This window comes from Sebastes umbrosus, chromosome 15 (genome assembly GCF_015220745.1).
Source record: "Sebastes umbrosus isolate fSebUmb1 chromosome 15, fSebUmb1.pri, whole genome shotgun sequence".
NCBI classification, from domain to species: Eukaryota; Metazoa; Chordata; class Actinopteri; order Perciformes; family Sebastidae; genus Sebastes; species Sebastes umbrosus.
In genome coordinates this window covers 11,680,874-11,695,688 of record NC_051283.1, presented here as the reverse complement: position 1 = coordinate 11,695,688, position 14,815 = coordinate 11,680,874, and the positions used below count along the sequence as shown (strand labels likewise).

Genomic DNA, 14,815 nt, shown 5'->3' with positions numbered 1-14,815 from the left:
AATTTCATTTTTGCAGTAGAGCACATGGTTTTGTTCACTGTTATGTGCAGAGTAGTTATATAAATAGTGTTAAATAGTTATGCTAAAAGTACAAGAAGAGAAAGAGATTCATGTGATGAATTTTACATCAAGTAACCAACGTTTATTAACACTAACAAAGGACCTTGGTTAGAGTTACCCCGAGTCTAGACCGCAAGTGTATCAGCCGCGTTTTTCTTCGCAGGCTCGCGTCTCAACTGCGTCTCGTGATAATACCCATGTGAACGCAAGGTTGATGGCCAATAAACACTACTACTTTACTATATCACTACAATGTACTACATATTTTAGGGTTTTATCATTATTTTATCCTTTTTATTTATTAAACTTTTATCAAATTATCTTATATTTTTTCATCATCTTACCTTCTTTTTTGAATGCATTGTTTCCGATGGCATGTTTCGGTTTGTTTATTGATTCCATTTTGAAATGTGGTATACAAATAAAGCTTTATAGTTTTATATAGTGAATTTTTTTTTTTAAATCTCAAACTTTATTAACTGCAGGAGAACATACATTGTTTCGTGTGAGATCATCATCTATTGGTCAAAATGGGCTAATTAGTACAGGCCTTGCTCGGGCTCAGAGAAAGCTGTAACCTGTTGCAAATTAATATATGCATCAGTGTTGATGGAAAATATAGATCAGGAATACTCACACATATCACAGGAGAACTCCACAGAAAGTTTAACTGCTCTTTTGCTGCTCAACGCTTCACGAACAGGACGGAGCCGGTATGGACAGTCGCTTCAATGTTGAACCAACGCTGTCATAATGCGACGCTGACGTGACGCTAGACACAGGGTTAGGTTTAGTCAGTTAAGCCAAAGGTCAAAGGGAAGAATAGCTATAAAGAAAATTAAACAATTGCAGATTGTAGTCCAAGAAAAAGCAAAAAACAAGGTTGTTCTTAATCAAAAGTGTCTTGTATCAAGGCCTAAATTGCGTGTTTTTTATTTGAGTATATTGTGTGTATAAGTCTGTGTATGTACAGTATATCTTCATGTGTGTATGAATCGCCGGCCAGATGTGTCTGTACACAGCCAGTGTGTTTTGGCTCTGAACACTCCTGGATTCTGAGAAATACTTAACTCACTGCGCAGACAGTTTCACTCCGAACATGGGACACACAGGGCTTTGTATGTTTGCTCTGACTCGGCTTTATTATTTCATCTTTTAGTAAAAACACAAGATCCAGTGGAGCTGGTCATGGACCGTTTACAACGTTATTGTTCCTTTTTTGTAATTTATGCCTGTGTACGTATGTCCAGAAAGGGTCATGTTAACTTAAAGCAAGAACCATCAACAGGCCAGCTTCAACTTGTCTGGGGAGAAGCAAACACTGATTGGCTCATAAAATTTGATGGACGGCTTAAGGGTCACTGAGCTGATCTATGACGGGGTTACACACGCGTGGAGATCCCACCCTTCCCCTCTTTCCTAGATAGCATCAGACAGATAGAAACACTGATCTTCAGTTTCTCCAGTTTACACCACAGCTTTTAAGTTCAAAGCACTGCAGCTGATACAAATGTGTGTTTAGAGGCAGCTTCAAAGCAGGAGTTGTTCAAGAGGTAGTCATTAGTGATAGCAGTGAACATAAATTACAATATGGCAATGTACACTGTATTGTTTTTGGATGATAGGTATGGTGAGTCATTCGTCTGCCAGACATGTAAATTTATTTCCAGGAATTGAATAAATTGAATTAGCCGTATTGTCTCTTGTCGTCTGGCTCTTGGACAAAATTGTTCCCCAGAGGCACCATAAAACAGACAACAGACAACTCTTACAGCTTCATTTTCAGCAGGTTCAACCCCATATTTTTTGTTTCCTGTCCTCCTCATCTCACACTCACTAGACTATTTCCTCTTCTTTCTGCCTCTGCTCATAAAGGCAATAAAATGGACACATCCATCCCGCTCTTACAACCATACAACCTTATAACCTATAGTCTTTATGTGCCTCCACTGAAGGCAGAGGAATGTGGTATGGACAGTGAGTGGCTGTCCCTACCACCAAGGGCAACAACATGTCTGGACAGGGAAAACTAGAGTGCAGTGGGGTCGCAGAATAGTTTTTTACCTTCTCCTTTTTCTATTTCTTTTCACTTTTTAACTCTTGAACTACTTTTTCGTTCATTCCTCTTTCCATACCACTTTTTCAAGCAGAACTCGCCGCCAACAAACACTGTAACATCTATTCCAGTCGTAGGCTGGTGAGACAAAGCTGTCTCTGTTGCACAGAGGAATCCCCTCTGTGTGTTTCACAGCTGAGTATCAACCTGGAACCTCTCCCTCTTCTCTCTGAAACTATTATTACATGCCTCGATTCTCTGTCCTCGTTTTCTCTTTCTCTCACCTCTCTTTCCACCCCTCCCATCCTTCACGTTATAAATAGTGGACTGTGGAATGTAACTTTGGAGAGTTTTGTTCTTTCTCGGTGCTTTCGATTACTTTTTGGTTCTCAGTAATGCATTTTGAGGATGCACTGGAGGATAAACATGCACACACTTGTTCAACTAAATAACAGAGAAATGCATTTGAGACCTGTTTTGGGTGGTTTTTTTTCATGGAGTTTCAGTATTGTATGCCGTTGAACAGAGAGAAGCAGTCGGTGCAGAAAGAATGTGTCTGTAGCCGGACAAAGGCAGGTCGGGAATGATAATGCTGGTCCGAGAGAGCTGGGCTTATCCCAACCGGCAGTATGGATTTCCTGCCTGCAGCCTCCTTTCAGTCACATCTAACACAATCACACACACACACACATACACACACATACACTTAGGTCATTGACAGAAAGTTCATGCTGCTGTCATTACTGTGTTGGTACTGTGTGATTTGATCGATCTCAAGGCTTCTAATGTATTTGAGCAAGGTGTCCAACTGCTCCAGTAGATTGTTTGATCTTTGGTTTTTAATCCCTTATATCAGCTGTATTCTTACACTTCATTACATGTGTGCAGATATTGTATTACTAGGGCTGTACCAAATAGTTTGAAGCTTCATGCATAACGTTGACATTTTAATTCTAAATCAACATTCGAATGCTACGTAGCTTCTTCTTTTTTTTTTTGCATATCTATTCATTCTATTTGAACTCAGTATTTCTGCAAAGTTGCAGATAAAGATTAAGCTACACTAATATTATTAGTATTATAATATTTCAAGGTTTACGCCAGAAAAGTTGTTAGGACCGGTGGCAGGCGGCTGTCTGTCTCTCTCTCTCTTGACCGCAAACACCGACACTCGCTAATGTTAAGCACACAACCTACGCACGAGTTATTCCTTAAAGGAGTTTACTACATTTTAGTTTAAAAAACATCTTAAAAACATAATTCCCTGATGATTTTTCCCCGGCGGGGAGTCATCTCAGGCCCGATGGGCCGCCTGGCTTGAAATACATTTCTGGCTTGCAGAAACCCTGTATTTGTCTAATTAGATTTCATTGGTGGCTGCGTAGGATTGCAAAAACAAGCATTTTAGTTACATCGGCTGCAGCGCTCTCGATAAATACTTTTACTACTTTTTTACAATTTAAAAAATTGTTGTCCCCAATAGTCACTTACACACAAAAACATGGAAAAATAGGATACATGTTGAAAAAATTCCAAAAGTTCACATTTAAGCACATTTTATCTATTCATCTTAAAAATCCTTAAGTCCTCAATATGTTATATCATGATATATACAAATATTGTGATATAAAATGTTATTATTTGTGATTTAAGATTTTATCCACATCTCTACTTGTGTGAGACATCATAGGCCTCTTGTGCTTGCTGTAATGTTTTGGACTTGTCTTCAGACTGTTTGACCTTGTATGGGTTTGTGGCTATGCTTTATATGCTCGCAGTATTCCTTATTTTCTGCATCATAATATCATAATCATACATACATTTATTATACATCCATAACAAGATCCTGTATGCTACATTACATTATTTATTTAACTTGTGCTTTTTATTCAAAGTGACTTATAATAAGTAAGTATGTCTCTAGAATCATGTCTTCATGAATAAACAGAATTCCTGCACGTCTGTGTTCATCCAAAGATGATATAGAATTAAGTTTGATGCAACTGCACAGAAAAATGCTTGATCCGAAACTTGTGCAGTATTCCTATTGCCTTTTAACTTATTCCACAACTATCTTAAAATGTTTGACCCGTCTGTCTTAGATTCAGTACAATTTTTTTTTCTAGCCGGAAAGGAATAGAAATGTGTGAATGTTAACATAGCCATCAAATGAAGCTAACAGTTGAGCGAGAAAAGTAGAGATGGAAGAGAAAAGAAACAGAGTAGGGGAGGATTGGTGATACATTCCCCAGTAGGCTCATAGTGTTCTGGCGGTTAATGATTTTGAACCTCTTACTGCAAATGTGCAGACACTCTGCAGCTCCCTCACAGACGTGCAGAGAGAGAGAGAGAGTGGCTGTTTTCGATTGTATCGCCTTGGAAACGTTAAAACATTTCAATCTGTTAGGCATGAGTGAACTAAAGTGTGACTCATTTTAACCCCTCCCAACAGCACACAGTATGGATTCACCCAACACTCGCACACACAAAAAACCTCATCACGCAGAAAAAACATGAATCATCCCTTACTGAAAATGTGCAACAGGTCAGATTTTTTTTGGGAAAAGCAAATTAACTTTTAATTATTATGAATCCAGTCTTGGCTGAAAGGTGATCCTTATGATTATCCAGAATGTTCTCCATAATAGAGGCTGCCGACTAGCACTGAGAGTATGTGATCTACTTGAGGAATGAAGGCCATTAAAGTTGCAGCATATGCCAACCATACTGACAGTGATATCCTTAGTTCGTGTGCCAGAATTAGCCCAGGAATCTCAACGGACAGGTAATTTAGCTGCCTCATCACGGGAACTAAATGAAGACAGTGACCCACTAGCTCGCTGATAATGGATGAAGCAGACCTTGTGAATCTGTTGGGTAATATTTTTATCACACATTATAACGCAAATATACAGTTATTTTCTTATTATAGACTTGATGTCAATGGAGACGCAAATGAAAATCTGGATAGAAATGATTTTCAATCCATTGATAGTTGATGGCTTTAGCTGGGAGGTTAGAGAAGAAAATATCTGGACCAGCTTGAAAACTGATGTATGTGTGTAAAAAGATCTTGTCTCCCTAAACAACTACTGCCAGTTGTTGTTGAGCCAGGTGCTTTGTAAGTTTTTTATTGCTTTTTATTGTAGCTATGAAAGCAATACCAAGGAAATGACCAAGCAGTATTATTATATTTGTACTTTGCATTCTTAGTAATATTTCTATGGGATCTCTGCTCTAATTAATGTCTTTTGTTAAAGGAATAGTTTCAGTGGGGTTGTATGAGGTACTTATCCTTAGTCAGTGTATGACCTACAGTAGATGACGGTTGGCACGCCCCCAATTTAAGTGTACGCTATATTTAGAATATTTTCACTGGTTTACCTTGCCGTCTGACAGTTATACAGTCTATGTTTCTGAGGTGGAACTGAGACCATTATCTAAGCCCTCAAATTTTACCTCACAGAACACAGGAGTTGCTTGTCTACCGCTGCCTCGATCGGTTAGTTTGTGTGTGTGTTATTGTGTGACTTTAGTTAGTTTGGATTCACTAATATAGACACACAATATAGCACAAACTCCTGTTTTTCTGCCAGGTGAAATTACAGTTTTTTTTAATGGAGTCTGTTGCCTTTGGCGAGAACATAGATGGATAAAACGCTTTCAGTTCCCCATTGGAAAGAGCTGTCTGACTGCAAGGTAAAGGGGTGAAAATATTCTAAATATAGCGTACCCTTAAACTGATATCGATTTCTTTTAGGTGGCTAAAATACGTTTTGCTGCCGGCCCCACCCACAGCAGTACATTGCTTTGCTTCCGTGCGGTACTGCTGTCTGTTTCACCAAACTGTGGGCGTGCCGACCGTCATCTACTGTAGGTAATACACTGACTATGGATAAGTACTTCATACAACCCCACTACAAAACACCCAAACTATCGCTTTAAGTTTCCTCCCGTGATGTTGGTTGTTTGTCAGTTACAGCCTACTGTTTGCAAAGAGGACAAGAAAGATTGGTGTGGGGGGTTTTGTCAATTGTTGATGGTTTCTGAAAGAGGTTAATGGCAGTCAGATCATCTAGCTCTAATTCCTGAGTGGCATATCAATGCAAGTGAACATGAGGCAGGGTGCGCTAATGCTTGACATGTTCAGTCTATTCTGCTTGGATGAAGATATTTCGATATTATAAGGAGATACTGTGCTGTGCCATTAGCATAGATTATACCCTGAATTGAATGTTGCTAATTGACAAGTTGTATTGTAGACTGTAGTCACAGGCTTGTCTCAGTCTGTTCCACCAAGGCTGAGTCACCTCCTCCTCCAACTCCTGCTTCCCCTTTTTACCCCAGTGGGTCTCCTCCACATTCAAACCAGATGAGCAAGTCCCGCGACACATATATGTACTCCACCCATTTCTGACGAATGTCTCCCCCCCACTCACCCTTCCACCCACCCACACACATACAGTGATGTCAGCTTGTCTCGTCCGCACCAAAGTAGTGCAATTTGAAACTGACTTCAGAGTTCAGTGGTAGAGCTTGTATGTTGAGTACAACTGGACGAGACTTAATGGTAACTGGCCACTTGGGACTCGCTTTACCTGTCTGTCTGATTGTATGTCATGTTTAACAAGGGGTATCGGGTTTCCACCTGGCTGCACAGTGACAGGAAAGAGCCACTCCCTCTTAACTGCAGAAAAAAACAACTGCTGAGCCTTTTCACCTTTGCCAGACTACCTTTCAACACTGGACTGCTCTGTAGGTTCCCAGCAAACTTTGTCATCAGGGGCCTTCACCTGTCCTCTCTGTGAAAGCCACACAAGAGCTGCACCAGGCTTTCTGTCTTGTATTTTGGCTCATAGAGTGATCAAGCTATGGATATGCTGGTCCGAGGTGTGTATTTTTATTTCCTAGCCTCCTTGATGCTTCGTAACCCAATGGTTTCCCCCGTGAAGGAGACTGGGATGACCGCACCTGATCCCCGGAAAGGAGGCTAGGAGGAAAGACAAAAGGAAGACAGCTGGACAACAAACTAGAAATGACCCGTCAAGTTAAAAGACTCAATACTGAAGCTAAAATGCTAAACACCAGCTGTTTGGAACGTGAAGAACCAGCGCTGGAATGGTGTGGCTAACTCCTAACAACACTGTGAGAGGTGGGAGGAGAGGCTGGCTCTCATACAGAGGGAGGGACTCAGAGCATGGAGCTTCATTCACTCTGCTAAACACACACACACACACACACACACACACACACAAACACATGCTCCGCAAAGCTGTTCTCAGGCTGAGAGAAAAGAGGGGAGCGGAGGAGAGGACTGCACGCTCGCTGAGTAAGTTGCACACAGTTATATGTCCTGTCTGAACATTTTACAGCACATATTTTACATTGTTTGCTAATGTGACGCAGAAGGAAGCAGATGAAGTGCATGTATTCATCTTTAGATGTGTCTTTATGTAAGTAAAAAGTATGCCTCGTGTAAGTATTTTTCCACTGCTAGTTTTATTGAATTGAACTTCTTTCTCTTCTCCAACTCACCCGTACAGTACGCACTTTTCTGCTGATGTGAACCACATGTCACACATGCATGCACACACACACACACACACACACACACACACACACACACATACATAGACTCTGCAGAGGTCCAGCTCGCCTCCCTGGAGCTTCTCCTCTACATACACAAAAATGAGAGAATAGAAAAAGGGGAGCGGGGGCGGACGAGTGGAGGGAAAACTTTAGTAGGACAATGTGGGAATGCTCCTACATTTTGTTAACAGTTGGGTTGGTGTATTTTCCTGTTTTATCCTCTGATTTTATTTTCATAATTTTTATTTTGTAATAATGTACGTTTGGCTTATTCCAGTTAATCTCCCTCCTCTAATGAATCTGCTCTTTTTTTCGTGCTTTCTCATGTCACACTGTCCTCCCTCTGGGTTTCATTTTTAACCTTATTTTCTCTCTTTCCATCTCACCCTCTCTCTCGCTCATCCTGCTGATCTCATTGTTGTCCCAGGTGGTGACAGACAGGAAAAACAGAGACACTGAGTGAGGCCAAAGAGGGACCGAGGGGTTCACCAAACCCTGGAGAGCAGGGAGGGTTCAGATCCTGTGACTTGTTCCCGATAGAGGACACACTGATCCGGGCGGAGGTACCGGGCCTTCTCTCCCAGGACCAACCTCCAGGATGTCCCGGAGGAGGTCTACAGGGGACCTGGTGCCCAGGGACATCACTGATATCTTAGCCCGGGAGGCGAGGGCTCAGCGTGGGCAGAAGAAGCCGGGTAGCTCCCTGGGACAGGCCTTCAGCTGGTTAAAGGGGAGCAGGAGGAAGAAGAACCTCAGAAATGGGCTAAACCAAACTGGTATTGGTGTGACGGATGCCAAACTGGGACTTCAGAATCATGACCCTGCAAAAGGTGAGTGGGTCAAGACTTTATACTTAACCTTTTTTTAATGTTAGGTGGTCAACTGATGCTTTTATACAGAGTGACAATACATAAAACATAGGAACAAGCTTTGCCTCCTGTCACTGAAAATGCCCCCCAAGCAAACATAAAGACTTTTGCACATTTTCAATATTCTTTGACCATCAAAGGCTCATTTAAAATCAGTAAAGGAGGCTCAGTGTCCTTTTACAAAATTCAACTCAAAATTGAATTTACTCATTGTAGTTCAATCTGTATTTATGAACACGAAAAAGCATATTTTTAGTCTAAATCTGAACTAATACAATCATAATCATCATCAGTGATATTATGAATGCTGTGCTAATCAATATGTTTTACATTAAAGAGTAACTAATCCAATCTATATGGGTATTTAGTAGTGTTGTTGATGGATTCAGGTCCAAAACTTGACATTTTAGTGCTAAGTATTTGAAGTCTACATATTGTGTTATGTAAATATCGACGGCCCTCTACTGGTGAATTGAATGAATTGAATTTTGCTATTGGCTTATCTGATGCCAGGTGACGTATATGGTGCCAGCTATAGTCACTAGCCAACCCCCCCCCTCCCTGCCCCCTTCTATAAAACTATTGCAGACTGTGGAGAGGAGTATTAGGGAAGAGTCGATTGAGCAAATTGTGTGGATTGATTATAGTGAGTGATTGAGTAGTTAGATTGTAGTGTTAGCATGGTTATTTTAGCGTACATTTTATAGTTGGCTGTGTGTTTATAGTATTTAGTAGGTTAGTTAGTGATTTTAGACAATGTATGAAGTGACTATGTGTAATGTGAAAACTGTCGCTCATAGTGACGAACCGACAGATAATTATCGCTCGACTCTGCAGTTTCTCTCAGCTCTACGGAGCGTTGCATTGTCTTTCAGCTCATTGTTTTGGTTTTATGGCCCGCAACTTGAGTTGGTATTTTGGTCAGCCCAGTCGCAAGGAAAACATTTTGGCATTGGACGTTTCAGCAAACCAGGGATATGCTGATATGTCAACGTTTTTTGCATTCGGTCAGAGCAAGTGACATACTGTAGTTTAAAGTCCCGTGCGTCACATTACAATCAGCTGTTCGTTTGTGTCCCATGTTCACAACGCTCAGTGTCATTTTAACTGTACAAACGTAGTAGTATTAAGCCCAACCATGTAGTTCTTTCATAAACCTAACTATGGTGGTTTTGTTGCATTGTTACGGTTTGTTACGTTATGTTGTCATGTTGTCACATTATTATTTGAACACAAACCATCATCTTTTTTCTAACCTTAACCAAGTAGTATTGTTGCCAAAGCCTAACCATTTGTTTCACAACGTTAACCATGTGGCATTGCGTTTCTGCAGACGTGATACAAGACTTATATGAAACGTATTTTTGGTTCATAAACGTCGCCATTGAACTTCAATTCGTGGTTTGCAAAAATGTCCAATGCCAACATTTTTCCTGCCGACTGGTTTTGGTTCACTCTCACCGCTCTCAGGAACCTAATTTTTAGTCACAGATGGCAGCTGTTTTCAGCAAAAGTCTCTGTAGACTCTAAACCAATAGTATGCAACTTATCCAGCACCAAACAGCAGACAGACAAAGTTAGCAACTAGCTGGTGAACATAGTTGTGTATTTAGCAGCTAAAATGCCAGATATTTCCCTCATGAGTTGGTGGAGATGTACAGAGCTAAAAGGTGTGTTAGCTAATATGTTTGCCATAACAACTTTACTTTACTTTTAAGGCTCTATACATGATGTCAGTGTTGTGTTTACAGCTGTTGCGCTGCCCCCAAGTGGCCAACAAATCTGTGAATGAGGAAAAATTTAGAAAAAAACAAACAATTAATATGTGATAGAAATTTTTAAAATATAATTTCATTAAACTGCCTGCAATTTTCAAACCAGGAAAATGTATTTTGTTCATTAGTAAAATCACCAAGGTTATTGTTTCTATGTCAACACAGCCTGATATCAATGAAAGAAGTTTCTGTTTCTAATAAGAGGTGCATAGAAGACTCTCATAGAAGTTATTCCTTGTCAAGGTTCAGTTTAGGTGAGGATCAGAGTTTTGAAGCCATGTTTTGCTTGTTTGGCAGCTCTACTGTACAATTCTGTCTTGTTTCGTCTGTCATGATCACAGACGGTATGGTCATGATGTGTCGGAGAAATGTGTTGACTTTTGGATTAAGTTGGAAAAGTAATAGGGATTTTGTTATCGTCAGGACATCAGTCTCTACATTTATAACTTGGCAAAAGAGACGCACACACACATAGACTGACACAGGGGTCTAATCCCCCTTTCTGTTTACTGATGCGTTTGCTTGGTCGGCAGCACAGAGATTACCCACAGTCCCCATTTCCTGTTTTTGTTCCACGTCCAAAGCTATCCCTTTCTCTTCTGTCATTGTGTGTGTGTGTGTGTGTGTGTGTGTGTGTGTGTGTGTTACTGTAGTAACTATCCAACAACTCTTGGAAATCCAGATTCACAGTCTTTCAGACCTTGTTTGGTCGTTTGTGGTTTTTGTGCTCGTTCCGCCTAAAACGAACCTCCATGATCCCTTATTATGCAGTACATTGTGGTTTTGTAAGGTCTATGGAGAACTATGAACGCTGGATGGGTAACAGACAGTGACTCCATTTGAAACCAAAGATTAACTAGCATTTGGGCTAATAATTCCCCAGCTGAGGATGTGGTCAGAGACTGATGGTAAAAATGTGTGGGAACCATATATTTTTGCCATTTTTGTCTCAGTGATTTTCTGATTTTCTGACTAAGGAGGACTAAGCATGTCCAAGAAACAGATCACAGATAATCATGAACACCCAGCCAGCTGGGAGTTGCAGATAATGACATTTCACCATATTCCCTTATTGTTTTACAGCATGTGATGTTGTTTATTACAATTTTTTTTTTAAATTTAACTCTTGCTTTATTTTGTGTTCAATAGCTGGCATATTGTTATAGTTTGGCTGTTGACTAATTGTACTTGATCAGAGGTGGGATCTAATGTAACTGCTGATGTGTTTACTATTGGTTTAAAGTTTTATTTTGGAGAGAAAATCTGTGAAATCAGAAAGTAGAAGGTATTTTGCGTTAATTCTCACAATATTCCAAAATGCAGCCGTGATTTGTTGACTAGATCTTGTAAAGGTAACCTGCTGTCGACATACACAGGAGGTCTGTAGCCGCTTGACAGAAAGATCTGTTCCTTATTTCACGGGCATGAACAGCTGGTGTTTTCTGTCCCACCTGTGTGTGTGAACAAATTGTTAGGTTTGGATTGTCTTGTTTTCTTTGGCGCTTTGACTCCCACAGAGAGAGTGAGGGACGCCTGTTTTCCCACCAGTAAATAATTGGAGCATTGCACTTTATTTTTCTCTCGCTGCGGTTCATTCTCCCTGAACCCGCTGGGTGACTTCACCAACCTGACGAGACAAAGCATAAAGACAACTTTCGCACAGACACGTATACAGTTATGTACTCACACAAATCTTCATAGTCCCCTTGTCTAACTACTGGGTCTATATGACTACTGATATGCTGGTTTGGTTTACAGACCCACATAGGTTTACAGTACTTGTAATTCATACATTTTATTAGTGTGTACAAAGCAAAAGGATCGCTCACTAACAGAAGTTTCTATTTGACACAGGCCGTTCAAGCAGTGACCTATCTTGTCCTATCTTGATAGTAGTGTCATCCAACTAGTTTCAGTTGCTGTTGACTCTTTCAAGAAAATCTCATGAACCAGTGACTGCATTAGAAACAAGTGGAATCAACTCAATCAGTTGACATAAGCTACATCTGAAATCACCCCATAATTGCTACTTAGTGCACTAAATTCAATTTCCATCATGTCTGCGTGTCTGAATTCTGTTTCTGCACAAAGTAGTGCCCTCAAAGATTCTCAGATAGAGCAAAAAATGTATAGAGACAGAGCGCATCATGTCACATGCCAATCAGAGGGGAAAACAATCGGCTCCACGACATGCAACAAAGGGTTGAAATGCTAACAAAATGCCTATACTACTACTACTTTTGGAGCCTGAAAAAACATAAATCATTTAGGTAACACTGAGGCTACAACTCAGTAGTTGATAGTTCTAAAAGAAAATAGTCTAATTCTCCTGGGGTAAATAAAGATGACTTATCACCCCTCTCCATTTCTCACTCACACATGCTCTGTCTCAATTCAAATACTTCCGTTAGTACACTTCCATGTAGTACATTGTGAACTCTATGTACTTACTTGCGTAATGCGGGACATTTCGACAGGGTAGTGTTGTCTCAAACCTCACGCCGCATTGGCAGTAATTCAATTCAGAACGATAAATTAACCCAATAATGGATTCTATGTGACTACAGTATAGTGGTACTTGTTGAAAAAAAAAAACATGTATAATTTAAATTTGTATAGTTTGGTGGCGACCGTTGAGGGTGAGAAATGTCACACTCAACGTTTTCAGTACAACATCCGGGTACTTAGAGTGCAGCACATTTTGCCATACTTCTCAGTTTGAACGCACTTATGTACTCAAAATAACAAATGTAAGTACAGAAGTAAGTGAATTGAGACACAGCAACACATACAGAGTGAAAAAAACGTCAAATATTATTTGAATGGTGTATCCTGTATAAAATCTTTTTGAAAGATTCTCCAGGGCAGGTACTCCACATGAGGGAAATTTGGATTACAATTTATTTATGGCCAAAATAAAGCCAGATATAAAGGGAAGGTTGGTTGCAGTTGATAACTAAAATGGTGATGAGACAAGTTAACAAACATAATATTGCAAAGCTTTCTGATTTATCCACATTCCATTCCATAACACAAGTTGCATAAGGTCAAAATGCTTTAGCTTAACTTACAGAAATATAGTAATATAAAACTGTCATCTGGACAAAATAGTTGATACTTAACACATCGGCATACTTAGTGTCAGGATCCCACAGTTTTCCCATTCTTCCTGCTAGTGCCTTATCTTCTTAAAAGCTCAGTTTTTTGGTGTGGCAGCATATAAAAACTAAGTTCTGGGTTCTTTACCCTGTTGATAGTGCATCCCACCACACAGCAGCCTTTAAGGATTTTTCTGTTGTTTGCTAGCAGACAAAAGTGACATCATACAATGTCAATGGAGAGCGATCAATTGTTTTCCCCTCCGGTGTGTTAGCGGGACTTAATTGTGCTCTGTCTCTATTGCCTTTGCTCATATGATAACAGATTTTAATTACAGTTTTGCATTACAGTCTACATTAGGGATGCTAAATTGATGATAATTCACAAGTGAATCATATAGGAAATACTGAATGCATAACAAGAAAACCATTTCCGATACAGCCATCATTTTTCCCTACAGTCTATGTTAATGAGATCTGAACTTAAAGATGCATGTTTGTAGTAGTGTACAGACATTTGACTTGATGTTTCAAATGACAACAGAACACAGTGACTTCTCCCCCAAAAAGAGAGACTATCCTCCAGTGACTCACTGCGCCTTCTTGTTTCTGTCGCAATGACATGCAGCTCTTACTATAATATGTCTTTGTTGGTGGGTTTACATTGGCTGTGTCATTCCTGCGTGACTGGCTCTGATCTGCTCGTCCGTGATCCAGAGCCCCGCAGTCCACCGCTGACTACCGGCTATATTTTATACAGATTCCTCTCCTATAAAAGAAAAATAACACTCTTTGATGTGCTGAATTCCTGAGAGCCGTGCATCAGAGCGGTGTGTGTGTGTGTGTGTGTGTGTGTGTGTCAAGGTCTTTTAGCGTGCGTGTGTGCGTGTGAGCCAGCCTGGATGCCAGATTGGACCTAGAGTTATGCGATGAAGAAGAGAGATTACAACGAATCACAAAGCCCCATTCAGCCTTGAGAGAACTCTTAGGGAACACTCTCTCAATGCTTTTTTAATTAGAGCGACTTCTCAGCGCACACACACAAACACACACACCTCTCCGATTTTTCCGTCTCTTTGCCTTTTCATTACTGCATATTACTGTTTTTGATTTGCTTCTCAGATTGCTTAATGCCCTCTTATTCAGCAGCACTGCTGTGGGTGTGTGATGGCCTTCACTGCTTATTATTGTGTAATCAGCGTGTGTTTAAAGTTGTGAGTGAGGGTGTGTGACCGAGTGCTACCCTGTATCAGAGGGTATCTCTGTGTTTGTGTGTCAGCAGCATATTGCTGGGCTTAGGGCGGCGCCGACCAAGCGCCAGCACTCATTACATCACCTCCACACACACAAACACACGCACACACACAC

General features: G+C 40.4%; 1 protein-coding gene across 2 annotated transcripts in view; it reads left to right on the top strand.

The window, feature by feature from the left end:
• The first annotated feature begins 7,295 nt into the window (after window positions 1-7,295).
• kiaa1522 (KIAA1522 ortholog) overlaps window positions 7,296-14,815 on the top strand; it is a 45,858-nt gene continuing 38,338 nt past the window's right edge. The window contains exons 1-2 of one of the 2 annotated variants that reach the window (XM_037794997.1): window positions 7,296-7,445; window positions 8,133-8,535. In XM_037794997.1, coding sequence (XP_037650925.1) covers window positions 8,304-8,535 — 232 coding nt within the window. In that variant the 5' untranslated portion in view covers window positions 7,296-7,445; window positions 8,133-8,303. The remainder of the gene's footprint in view (window positions 7,446-8,132; window positions 8,536-14,815) is intronic. The other variant, XM_037794996.1, reaches the window with a different exon arrangement.